This window comes from Calliphora vicina, chromosome 4 (genome assembly GCF_958450345.1).
Source record: "Calliphora vicina chromosome 4, idCalVici1.1, whole genome shotgun sequence".
Taxonomy (NCBI): domain Eukaryota; kingdom Metazoa; phylum Arthropoda; class Insecta; order Diptera; family Calliphoridae; genus Calliphora; species Calliphora vicina.
In genome coordinates, this window is record NC_088783.1 from 73,401,313 (window position 1) to 73,415,924 (window position 14,612).

At 29.3% G+C, this 14,612-nt stretch overlaps 1 protein-coding gene across 11 annotated transcripts in view; it reads right to left on the reverse strand.

Moving 5' to 3' along the window:
• Nucleotides 1-14,612, reverse strand: part of SK (small conductance calcium-activated potassium channel) — a 557,031-nt gene that overhangs the window by 206,467 nt on the left and 335,952 nt on the right. For 8 of the 11 annotated variants that reach the window (XM_065507379.1, XM_065507377.1, XM_065507376.1 and 5 more), the window contains exon 4: nt 824-969. In XM_065507379.1, the coding sequence (XP_065363451.1) occupies nt 824-969 (146 nt within the window). The remainder of the gene's footprint in view (nt 1-823; nt 970-14,612) is intronic. The other 3 variants (XM_065507378.1, XM_065507374.1, XM_065507373.1) reach the window with 1 other exon arrangement.

Here is a 14,612-nt window from a genome sequence, read left to right on the forward strand (position 1 = left end):
ACGGACATTTAAATAAAATGTTGTTTGGAATGGGTAATGGTCATATTAAAATGTTCTTGTTGATGGTTTTTTTTCTTCTCTAATTTGTGTCTCTTTTACTTTAGCTTATACCTACTGATAAAAGTTTTCTAGATGTAGAAAAAATAAATGTAGAACTAAAAACTACTTATTTGTATAAAAAGAACATAGATTAAGTTAATTTAAAAGTAATCGCATGTTAATTGGAACGATAGTTGCTAGTACTTTGTTGAGAGAGCAAAGAAAAAAGTACTAAATGTCACAATAACAACTACAATGCAGTAAGTAGGAAAATAAAAAGGACAAACTACTTTAGTCAACACTAATACGATTTTGTGAAACGGATCATTTTTCCATATATTGACTAGTGTTTAGGTAAAGGAAGATGAATACTTTTGAAATACAAACAACAAATACGATTACACATTAAGGAAGCCCTTATTATGCACTTATCGAACTTCAAAACTTGATCCGATTTTGATAAAATTTTTAGTATTTGGTATTTCGATGAGGCAGAACTTTAACAACTTGGCATCATCGAACATCGATAAAGTGAACAATTAAGGCCACCCTAATGTTTATATAGGTATGTATGTGCCTTTGTTGTTTATATTTAAGTTTAGCATTTAAATGTATGGATTTAATGGATCTTAATACACTAAATACCATCTAAAGTATCATCTTTCTCAACTACGTTTGTACTCTAGCTAATATATGATTTAAAGGAAAAAAGGATTTTATATTTAAATTTGATTAGTAGTAAATTGGATGATTATTTACTAGCATGGCGTTTGGTTATACATACATTTCATACCTTGGATAGTCGGTATTTATGCCAACTAACGCCTCTGCTGCTTCTTCGTTGCATCCTGATGAGATCTGTTCCCGATTCGCAATGGAAGGTGTTTTCATCGAGCCAGGAATTGAGAGAGTGGATGCTGGTTTGCGGAGCTAAAAACAATAAAGAAATTTTATATAATTATTTACCATTTTGGAATATATTTATATTATTTATAACAAAAAAAAAACTAAGTACATGATAAACTACTTTTTGCTTTTCAAATATTTACAAAAGTGTTTGTTAATTTGTAAACAAAAATAAAATAAATAAATAAAATATATTTTAATTAACTACTGTGTGTGAAAGAATTCATTTGTAACTAGGAAAAACATAAATTGTGCATTAGTTAAGTTTTACATTTTTTTAATTTACTGTAAATCAATCTATGATTAATGGAAAATTGCAGCTGCAAGTTTTTATTTTTTGTATTGTATTTTTATATGCAATTAATAGCTAGTTTTTTTTTTAAATTAAAGTGCCAATCAACAAAAGTTTTATATAATTGAAATAAAATGTTTAAAATGCTGAAAAAATTTGTTTATTTTTATAAATGTTGTGGGATCATAAATATTTAAAGCAATATTTTGCCTTTAAATACTTTTTAAATGATTACATTTTCATCATTTCAAATGTAGACACAATTTAACGATGTAAAAATAAAGTAGAAGTCTGTATTATAAATATCCGTTTCGATAAGTGATTTGAATATAAATAATAACTTCAAATATTTCATGACGTTTTACTCCAAGTCAAGACATATGTACTTGACTCTCGTGTTGCAAATGAGCACATAAATTTAAGTAGATTTTAGCGAATCACATTTTCATTAATTCAAATGTAGAAGCAGCCAGTGGCTATCTAGCTGTAATTTTAAAGTGAGATTGAAACAATAATTTTGCTTCTAGAAATAACAGAAAATTTATAAAATACCAACTAAAACACGGCGTGCTTCACTACCCGTATTGTAATGAAATAAAAAGTTTAGAGTTAAAAATAAATATGTATATGTAAAATTAGAGAGTTATATAGAAACAAAATTTAACTTTGAATGGGATGTGGCTCACCCCTTGTACCTTTTCCCTCCCATTTTTTTTTGGTTAAACTTCATGCAGTGATACGAAATTGATTCCCATAAAGTTTGAAGACTTTCACAATTACACAATTAAAAAATTGATTTTTTTTTAAAGTTTTTTGCGATTTTGATCTTGAAGATGAAGCTTTTTTGATTTTGATATGTTCACAATTCTTGTTCTTTATTACAAGGGCTATAACTTTGCCTCAGAGAGTAAATCAAAATTCCAAACTGTTTGCAAGATATAAGCCTGAGAAAATGAACACTTTTATGCAAAAATGACAGCGAGGCCCCTAATATTTGGGGGCCCATAAAAAAGTGTATGGCATAGGGCAAAAACTGGGAAACACGGGTATTTTTTTTTGGTCTTTTATCACGTAGTGGTGTCCGTATATGATTATATTTCCATGACTTAAAAAATTACATACAGTGTTATAGTTCCTTAGATAATGGAAAAAAAACTATTTACTTTGTATGGGAGGTGCCACGCCCACTAATACAATCCCGCCCATTTTCAGACAAAATCCGTATATTGATAAGAAATTAATGTTTTCAAAGTTTAAATTCTTTTACGATTATAGTACCTCAGGTGCTATGACCACTAATACAATACAGCCCATTTTAAGTCAAACTATGAACAATAATTAGAGAGATATTCGGGCGAAATTTTAAGGCTTCCACAACTATAGTTCTCCTGATATACGAAAATAACTATTTACTTTGTATGGGAGTGTCCATACCCCCTGATCCGATCTGTCACATTTTTGGTTAAACTTCATGCACTGATAAGAAATTGATTTTTATAAAGTTTGAAGACTATCACAATTATAGTTCTGCAGATATTGAAAAATATATATTTACTTGGAATTGATAATGAAATGCCACGCCCATTTTTCAAATTTCGCAAATTTTCAGCCAAGAAGTACACAATGGCACAATTATAATTCACCAGATTCACCACATATTCCATAAAAACTATTTACTACTTGAAATTTCAAAAAAAAAGTATGCTTTTGTTCTTTACAGATAGGAAGAAACATACAGTAAAAATTTCAAGAGGATGGTTTAGGCTCCTATGAGTCACTGGACAATGTCGAACATTCTGAGCAAAACTCATTAGCTTTGAGGGTGTAATTTGAAAATGTTTTACACAAACAAAAATGTCATATCAAAATGAGCCTTAATTTAACGAAACAGAAGTGGTGATTTTGACACGAAAGACAATTATCGGCAAGACCAGGTATTATTCCATGAAGATTGTTGTAAAACTCAACAACAGCTTGCAAAATCATTGGGAGCTACTCAAGCAGCAATTTGAAAACGTTTGCGAGCAGCAGGATTCATCCAAATGCATGGAAATTGGGTATCATACGAATTGTAGGCTAGAGACTTTGAAAGACGATTCTGCATGTCCAAAATGCTGCTTGAACACTATAAAAGAAAATAATTGTTACCCGAATCATTACTTGCGATGAGAAATGGATCCATTACGCTAACCCGAAGCGAAAGATATCGTATGTGATGCTGGGCCAACAAGGCGAATCGACACCAAAGCCAAATTTCCATGGCGCTAAAGCAATGATCTGTATTTTGTGGGACCAAAAGTGAGCTGCTGAAATCTGGCGCGACCATCACAGAGAACCAGTACCAAACGAAACTGATTAGTTAAAAGCGAACATTGTTGGGAGTTTTTGACTCCCCCTTGTATTAAAGGCAAGACCTTGGCTCGTCCAACTATTATTTCTTTCGATCGATGCAGAACGCTGTCTCTGGGATATTTGGTCTCAAAAGTCGAGCAGTTCATTTGGCGCGGAATCCATATCTTGCCAGAAAGATGAGAAGAGCTCATAGCTAACTATGAATAATACTTTGAATAAATTTATATTGTACAAATATTCAAAATAAAAGCTAACTTTTAAAAAAGCCATTCCACCAAGCATTACTACAAAGTAAACTAATTAAACTAAATAATGTTTACACAAAAATCCCCCTAAAAATTTACAATTTCTGCTGGCTCACATTATTTCCATAAAATTATAATTACACATAACTATTTTATTGAAAAAAACACAACTTATGTCGTCTAATAAAGTATTTACCATTTCACTTTAATTTCGTCGAAACCTATTTTTTAAGTGGTCTTAATTTAATAGAAGACAATTAAATATAAAAAAATATGATTATACATTTTTACAGCATTCATTCATAATTGAGATTAAAATATAAATCCCTCTAACAATCAAATAGAATTATTAAAAAGCAAAATAAACCTTAACTCAAAAAAACAGGAAAAGCAGAAAATAAAAATAAAAATTCAAAACGTCATGATCTAGAACTCCTATAAGGTTTTTTCACGTTTTATTGTACATATTAAAAAAAGAAATAAAATCCTGCTCTCGCAATAGAAGTTTAAGTAGAATAAAAACTACGTAGTGATTAAATGTATTTAGTTAAAGTTTAATGGGTTCGTTTACTTATTTGTTTTTATTAACGTTTTTTCTGTTATAGTAGTTTTTTTATTTTTTTAGAAAATGTCAGGAAAAAACAAAAAGGAGACATAAAAAAGTCAGCACAAGTAATTTATTCATTTCTAAGCCAAAGTGGACAGTTAAGTAGTGAGTGAGTGCGGTTGTTGTAAGCAAAACTTTTACACAGCCAAACCAAAACATTAAAAAACAGACAAACATACATGTATTATAATACAATTGCTCCCTTTTTTTAACTTGTAAAGCTAAGGGCTACGACATTGCAATAGAAATTTATAAGCAAAGTTTGTAGGGCGAAATAATAAAAATAATAATGAAAAAAGGCAAAACCAAATGAACAACGGAAAATCCCTGGTAGACTTAAGGAAACACCGCTAATGGGGAATGTCAAGAATTTGAATAAATTAAATTTGTTTTATTTTCATTTATTCTTATGTTCTGACTTTTTGTTCAGTGTGTTTTATTTTCATTTAATGTGTAAAAATTTAATCACATTTATGTGATGGTGTATTTGTATGTTTGTGTCTCACTGCTGTGTATGTGTATAAATATGTGTGAGTGTATGGGTGTTAAAAAAGTAAGACAAATTAAAATTCCTTTAAACAATGTACTAGATTTAGCGCTCTTAGTTGAGAGTATAAATTAAACAATTTAAAAATGAAGTCTCAAAAATATGTGTTATTTAAAATCATATTAAAAGTTAGTGCTTTCTCTATAGAAATGTTTTTTATAAAGATATTTCTAGTTTTCCAAAAATTTCGCCAAAGGTTTCCTGATGCGGTGGCTTCAGTTACCAGTTTGAATCGGCAGCAGCTTATCCCCCCAACAATACATTTTAATGATTTTTTTTAAAATAAGTTAGTATTTTAGCACATTAAAATTTTGTAAAACTTTTACAAATTATAAGTCGATACATTTTCAATTGAATATTCAAAATATCGATAGATTTTTTATGAAAAATTTAAAATATCGGTAAGTTTTCTATAAAATATTAATAATAATTATCGATTAGTTTTCAAATCAATAAATTTCCAAATTTATATTGAAAATATCAATAAATTTTCAATAGAAAATTTAAAATATCGAAAAATATTGAAAATATCAATAAATTTTCCAAAGAAAATTGAAAATATCGATACATTGTCTATAGAAAATGGAAAATGTGGCAAAATTTTTTATAGAAAATTGAAAATATCTCAAAAAAAAAATGGAAAATATCGCTAAATGTGGATGAAAAGGATGAACCAAGATATAATAAGTTAGAGAGCTATATTCGGCTGAGTCGAATCATATATACCCTTCACCAAATTATACTTCAAAATACAAATTTTAAATATTTTTAGGTAAACAAATTTTTTTTCCAAAGCAGTTTTTTTTAATTTTTTGGAAGTATATTTTTTTAATAAATTTTTTTTTTAAATTTGAAAAAAAAATTTTTAATTTTTTTTTGGTGAAAAAAAATTCGGGTTAAAAAATATTATTAAAAATATCTATCATTAGATATCCATATTGTCTATATTAATGTAATCCAGTAATCCAGATATATGTAGGTCAAAAATCGAGGTTGTCCTGGGTTTTTCCTCATATCTCAGCCATTTGTGGACCGATTTTGCTGATTTTAAATAGGAAACTTCTCGACAGAACTATTGAAGATTTGGATCCCGAAGATATCTGGGGTCTTCAGAAAATGAATTTCAACAGACAGACGGACAGACGGACATGGCTTAATCGACTCCGCTATCTATAAGGATCCAGAAAATATATACTTTATAGGGTCAGAAAATTGGAAATTATATACGGGATGACAAAATTATATATACCCTTCTCACGAAGCACAGTGATTTAGAAACTTTTTTTTGGAAATAATTCGGTATCTTAGGAACTATTGGACATATTCCAATAGAAATTCACGAAATTCCACATGGTTTGACCTGAGGTGCTTTCGAGTTGATTTACGTTTGTTCAGCTTCCTAGCGCTAATGGGGGCCAGTACATAGCCCCTCATAGCTGGTCACCTCGGGTCTCAAATTTTTAAAAAAAATTCGCAAAAAAATCCATTTATGATTTGAATGAGCTGAAATTTTGAATATAAATAGTCCTTGAGAAGGTGAAGGGTATAAAAAAGGGAATATGAAACGAAAATACAAAATATATTTTTTATGAAATAACCTTTTTTTGAATAGAATAAATTTTCTATACTAAATTTAAAATTTCCAATAATTTTCGATTAAAAATTTAAAATTTCCATAAATTTTCGATAGAAAATTTAAAATTTTGTTAAATTTTCTATAGAAAATTTAAAATTTCGGTTAATTTTCAATAGAAAATTTAAAATTTCGATAAAATTTTCTATAGAAAATTAAAAACTTCGATAAATTTTCTATAAAATATTGAAAATATCAATATATTTTCCATAGAAAATTTAAAATATCGATACAAATTAAAATCGGTCCCCATTAAGCTTTGACGTCATTTAGCATTTAACATAATTGTACAATTTTCGATGTTGGTTTACGTGATAAAGTAGAATCAAAAGGATCCATTTTTGAAGTTAGTCAAAGTTAGTAGACCCATCCTGAAGCCGTAAGATATCACAGTAGGTCATTAAGTGTAGACCCAGAGACCTCATCAAGGTTTTTTAATATGTAGTTGCCCAGGAATTTGTGACATTTGACACTCAGGGCTGGGTATTCCCAGAAAAGGTGGAAATTGTTTCGTGTTTTTACCTATTCTTACTAGCTCTATCAAAAATAGATCCCATTCTGGCTAACTTGGCTCTCCATTTTCATAGTAGACTCTGTGCGCAGGGACCCACACTGAAGTAATGTCAGATAGCTGGCCTTGCCTTAACAGAGCATTTTGTGCATTGCCTGAGATGAGAGAAGTTCCGTCTTATTGTCGACAAAAATACTAATACTGCGGTCATACTAATATTACAAAATATAAAATAATCGCACAAATTTTAGCATGGAAAACACTGCATGCCTATCGCAAGTGGTGTGGCCATATGTTCTAGAAGTCCAACATCCAGATGCGTTAAGCCTAGTTGTGTTGCTGGCAGAGGTGGCCATTATGTGAAGGTATCTCGGAACCAGGTGTAGTATAGTGTTCAGTACCTCTGAAAGACTAGTTCTTTCTTTCTTGTGTTTTTCCTACTTGTTTTATTATTTAATTTTTTTAAATTGCATAGAAATTTCAAATAAAATGCAGTACCGATTAGCTGAATTTTCCATTATTGGAGTTTTATATAGCGGAGAACAAAATTCATCCTTAAGTAGAGAGATATTACTGTTGTTAATCTAATCGATGTCGGTATAACATTGATGCCTTGGACAATTTTGAGTTCAGATATAAAAGTATTGATAATATCCTAGATATTTGAAATTACAAACAAGTAACAAGCGGTCCAAAGAAAGAATCTGAAATTAAATATTAGATAATAGGCTGCGAAATGTCTTTTAGGACAAAATTTTAACATATTTGTGACCAACAAATAAATTTTCCTCGAAATTTTGCAATTTCAAATCGATATCCAAATAACAACAGCAGTTTTCATTTATTGAAAAAGAAATCAATTTCCTTATTTTTTTAAAATTTCGTTTTAAAAAATTTTGAAAATTAAAAGTTTATAAATTTATCAAAGGTTTATAAAACAGATTTTGTATGGAAATTTTGTTTTATAAACCTTTGATAAATTTATAAACTGTTTATGCATATGGGGGTTAATTTTTTGATTTTACATATGTAAATGTGTAATAACACCTGCCTATAAAACACTCTTTGGACATACAATTTTCTACACTTTAATGCGAGTGTAACAAATGGTCTTGCCTGAAATAAAACAAACCAAAATAATAAACCAGCTCCCCAATATTACATATTATTCTAAAAGTTTTAACTTGAAACGAAAGTCATGAAAGAGTCAAAAAAAAGGACAACACGTAACGAAAGGAATGCGCTGCGGTTTAAAGAAATTTCAGGAAACATCCTATGGTAAATAGAAAAAAAGATTAAAAAAGAGAAAGGTAAAAAAACCAAAACTGTCAACTAAAGCAAAAATAACCAAAATTTCAAACTATTTGTTGTTGTTTATGTGGTTAGATACACACGTTTTTGACTTTTGCGTGTATAAACGGAAGTGTAACTGCGATAGTGTGTGTGTAGGTATGTATGAGCATGACTAAATAAGTATATTTGTAAGGTGCCCAGAAGTTAAGCAAGTAGTCAATGTATCCTTTGTAGGCAGTAATTGTCACTTGGCTGACTCCAATATATATTTTTTTTTGTCATTTGAGAAGTTATTTTATACATCCCACCCATGTCATCTAGTGAGAAGACAATTGTCACCTAAGTGTCTCTAAGTAATCTAGAGTGTAGTCATTTTAATCGTTTATTTTGTACGGCAATTTTTTGTGACTGATTCGTAAATTGTGTGGATATAATTCTTATAAAATTTATTTTCTTTTTTGCTTAAGTGTCTCTAAGTAACATGGGATGTAGTCTCTTTGAACATTTATTTTGTACTGCACTTTAGAAAGTAGTTATTTTTCCCACCAGCAGTAATCTATTGGAGAGTTGTCGGGGGAAGGTTTGTTTATAAGAGATATAGTCTCGTAGCTAGTTATTTAACTAGTTGTCATCCTAAATGATAGGTATAATCACTAGTACTGCACAATCTCCTAGAACTGCTGGGGTGTTATTGTATAAAATTTGTATACGAAAGTGTAAAATTAAAACAAACATCACGTTTTATTTATGACTTTAAAGTCTTTGAATTGAAAACAGATAAATGTATAAATTAAATTTCAGTTTTTAAATTTTATTTGAAATTAAATTCTCTTTTTTAACATTTATAAATTCCAATAAATATTTGTTCAGCTCCTCCACACCCTAAATAAAATAGCCACACAATCAATAATAACAATTTTTATAGCCAAGCATTTATTTATTGTTTATTATTGCAATATATAATTTATTTACTTTAGCATAAAATTATTTTCATACGTAATCATGGCATGTGATAAAATTTTAATTATGCCTTTTAGCAAATATTTATTTAAAGCGACAATCACACATGTAAATAATTACGTGTGTCTGTGCAATATTGTGCAACAACTCAATTAAACAGTAGTTGTGTTGACAAAGTCCTTTATTTAGTTAACCCTTTTCTAAAACCAATGCTATTTCTGCTCCCACCACTGTTCACTCATCAAATTGGCAATTCTCTTGAGTACATTTGATTTATTTATTGAAATGACACTTGTGGGCTTTAGTTTTTTTACTACTGGGTATTATAGTTTTTTTCGTTGGTGTTTTATTTTTCGTGATTTCGTTGTCCTGGTGCTTTGAAGTGAAATATTAAAGCCGATTATTATGCACAGAAAAATTGAAATCCTTTTTTCTCACAACTTGTTTTTCAATAATATCTATGTATAGAACATACATTGTGATAAATGTGCACAAAAGATTTATATTCAATTTACTGCCATCGAGTTGAGCGGTTTTTTGTTTATTTAAATATTGTTAACAAATTGCGGTAATTAATATCGTATTAAAATTATGGTGATACACATGTAATAATGACGAATTGAGAGATAGATTTGAAATTTATATTTATTTGTAAATGTGTGCAGAGAAAAAATATAGTTGAATAACTATTTATAGTCACTATATTATAGTCACAATAACTATTTATATGGTTGTGGCAGACCTAATCTAGAAGGAAGAATGCGAATTTAACCAAAACAACCATGAATAAAAAATTTTTCGTCCGGCACTGACTGGACTAATTAAATAATAATTATTAGATATAAGATTTGAACCACTTATTGTTAGTTCATTAAATAATGAAGATACAATAAATAAATGAACATGAAAAAAATGATTGTGGTAACCATATTATGGTTAATTTACAAATCACATGATTGTATAAATCATACATATGGTTGCAGTAAACAAGTATATGTTTGTGACAACCATTTTTATGATGAATCATTATATCAAAATATGTTCTTCTCAGAATATGATCCATCCATAAGAGCTCCGAGAACAACATAATATGGTAAATCCTTAATCACAAAAATGTTTGTTTTGATTGATACATCATGTGAATCGTAAAGTAACCATATTAAGTTATTCAGCAGTTTATTTGTTCATAACACGAATATCAAAGAAGTTTATAAATAATTTCATTTTTAGTTATAAAGACAACTGTTATATAAAGAGGGAGCCAAAAAAAAACTTATACATGTATTATGTTAAATTATGTTAAACCGTCCAATGTCAAAATTTTCAACAATATGTAAATTTATTGTACAAATTCATTAAACATTTAGATATTGGCATATTACTCGCTATTTATAAATTTATCCACTTTTTACGAAAATCCTCTTATACGTTTTCTGGGATACATTTTCTGTGTTCTTTAACTCTATTTTTTAGAAAAGCTGAATATCTTTCCACTGGCTGAAGTTCGTGGACAGATGGGTGGATTTGCCTCAAGTGTTACAAAATTGATATTATTGTTTGAATACCATTTAAAGGCTTTTTTTCCATAGTGCCATGATGCAGAATCTGGTCAGAAATATAAAAGCACTCTGTGCTGTTTTTAGAAAGGTAAAGGCTATTTTGTAGACACTCCGTAATATAAATTTCTGTTTTTATTGTGCCTGATTTCACAAATCATTGGCTTCTTTTGCCACAACTGCAAATGGCTTGCCACACAAGAAACTTCTTGCGGAATTTTGTATGTTTTTTTGTCCGAAATTATTCTTGAACATTACCTCTTTCATCAGCCACATAAAAATCTTGAACCGGAAGTTGTACAAATAAGCCAGTAAGTACATAAGTTTCATCATCCATCACATGGCAGGTGTATTTTTATATCCTTCACCATAAGTGGCAACGATTTATCGCCCCCTTAATAAAACAATAGTGTATATATAATTTTTTGCAATTTGGAAATAATTTAAAATTTTTGTGTTAGTAGACATCTAGAACAAAAGTAATATTTCAATTGATCTTTTGACCCACCTTATGGAAGTAGAATATCACCAAATTTTGACCACATATAGAATCAGTTATGTAGATTCTTATTATGCAATAATGTGTTAGTAGACATCTAGAACAAAAGTAATATTTCAATTGATCTTTTGACCCACTTTGTGGAAGTAGAATATCACCAAATATGCTTATATACTATCGTTTTATTGAGAGGACGATATATAAGTTTGTTATTCTATTTGTAATTTCTAAATGTTTCATTTGCAGCCCAACAAGGTGTATATAGCCATGTCCGTCTGCCGTCTGTATGTTGAAAACAACTTTCCGTAGTGCTCAAATAACTTACATACATGATTCATATATCAATATATCGGGAATTCTTCCGGCTCGGTTGCTATAACCGGGATAAAATTGAATTTTGGATATTTTTTTTACAATGGGTCAAAATCGAGAAAATTTTTGAACCCGAATTTTTTTTCTTCAAAAAATTTTTTTTTGTCATAAATTCTTTTGCCAAAAAAAAAAAAAATTGATAAAAATAAAATTTGGAAAAAACTTTTTTAAAAACAATTTGAAAAAAAAATTTAAAAACAATTTAAAAAAAATAATTTTGTTAAATAATAATATTTAAAAAAAATATTTTTAAGTATAATTTGGTGAGGATATATAAGATTCGGCACAGCCGAATATAGCTCTCTTACTTGTTTTAAATAAAATGTCACCTTAATTTTTTCCCTCATTCTTTTGCGTCTACGTTCTTTAACGCATTGTGATCTGGAACTTTCTGAACATTATATGACTTCAACCAAGCATTGCGAAACGAATCAGAGGTGCTTTTCTGATAGTAGTGTATGGTGCTCTTAGAAAGAGTTGTTCGACTTATTTTGCCTTACCAGTAACCTCTAGACCTTTTTCTTCCTGATCCAGGTTTTCTTTCAATTCTCAAGTCTTTCTTATAGTGTTTCATGGGTTTTGAAACAGTGTGATGATAAACCTTTAAATCTTTTGCTATTTTTTTGAAAGTCCATATTGAATTTTTTGGAAAAGTTTTAATTTTTCATATACTTTTTTTTCAGATTTGTGATTTTTTTGTATATAGAACTTATTTGTGGAATTTAATTTGTGTTGATAGATCAAGCATTTACGATATTTATATGGGGGTTAGGTAAAATAATGTACCGATTTTTACCCGTTTCAACAGGCTTTGTCCTTAGGCAAAGGGTAAATTTTATAGAATTTTATTTAAAACTGCGAACTGAACTTTGCTCAGAAGATTACATGGACAGTCAACCAGGTGGACAGATGGACATTGTTCTTAATTGATTGGTATACTGTAAAGTCGGTCTTAAACTATTATTTTTGGCCGACCAAACCTGACCTCCCCATTATGGTGGTGTAGGGTATAATTAAGGTAAGCCGCAAACATGCTCAAAAATTTGTCTTCATCTCTCGATGCTTCTATAAAAAACCTTTCATATGGAAACATTTTCTTTTGCAAAAAATATAATAAAAATCCGAGCTATCTCAAAAAGGACCTTTTTGTGATATTATTTTGGTTAAAGCTAAATAAAACAAAAATTCTAGTATATCCCATATATGAGAATGTAAATTCAAGTTCTAGGTATATGTATGAGTAAACAAAATATATATGTTTGAATCTATGTATGTATGTACTTATATGTGATAATATGCGTGAGCATGTAATTTCTTTTATATTGTTGTTGCTGTGGCAAAAAAGAATACCCAAAAAAAAAGAAGAAAAAAAAAACACACCCAATACTATTTTAAGAACAACATTTTCTTTTTTGTATATTAAAGTCTGCAAAAAGTTTTGTATACAAATAAAAGAAATGAAAAATTCATACCAAAAAATAATAATAATAGAGAAAACAGAAAACAAAACTCAACGAGCAAATGATACAAACAAACAGACAACGAACGAAGCTACCACAAAAGAATTTTATTGTTAAAAATTTGTATTGTCAGACTGTTTTTGCCAAAATAACGAACCAAAAAAAAAAAAACAAGATAAAGATGAAGACCGTAGAAAAGTTAAGAGAAAAATTTGGAAGGAGCACAACAAACTACTATTCGAGTATAATTTTAATCGGATAAAAGTTTATAGTTTTTTTTATTAATCGAGTAATGGATTAATTTTTGAAATTTCCTCGATTATATGAGCGAATAACGAATAAAAAATATTATTCGAATAATATGAAGAAAAATACAAAAGTAATAAAATTATAATAAAACACTGACGAACTATGCCTTACACCAGCAGCTATCTCTGTAAATCTAAACTAAATTATTAAGTGATCCTCATATAATTGATCTACTGAAAATCCCACGATTTAGTACTGTTTTGTTTACTCATAAGTAAAAAAGAGTTAATCACAAATTGTGATGTGTTTGTGCAGATACACCCAGATTCTCTGGCGGGAATTGAACCCGCAACCCTCAGATTAAAGGTTCGGAACTCGTTGGTCTAGTCTATCGGGGCTGAGAATACATTTTACGGGGACTAGACTAAATGTTAACCATATTTAATAATATAACCCTGATATGAATTTGTGCCAAAACAGAAATTTCCTCACGTTTTCTTTAGAACTGCGAAAAAGTTTTCTAGTTAGGTAAGTTTGAAAAGGCTATAATCTTGAGAACTGAATACAATTAAATCTACTTTTTAAATTTTAGCTTGAAAATTAATTTATTCGATTATTCGAATAATTTTTTTTATTCTAAACAGAAAATAATTTTTTTCCTCGATTATTCGAGGTTTTAGTGTAGCTGCTTTTAATTTGTATAAGTTTTTATAGGTTTAAAAGCAAGACCCTGCTGTTGTTGTTATTGTTAAGGTTGTGGGTTATGCTCCTGTTGTTTTTGGTTTTTGTTTCTGCTGTTGTTGTGTTTAAGTTGGTAGGTGGTTTGGCAAGCATAAGTACAAGTGGCAGCAGCAGCAGTTGTAGTAGAACTAGTTATAGCTGAAGGGCTCCCAAATTATATACTTTCAGATATATTTTGTACAAGTATAACACGTTGACGATGACTACTTCTTCCCAACGATGACAGAAACAGATTACGAATATGTTTCCTCCTGTTTTTGTGTTTCCTTTGTTGTTGCTGCTGTTTTTACTGTTGTTGTAGTAGTTGTTATCATTTCGTTATGGTTTTGTTAACTAAATTGTGACGTCAT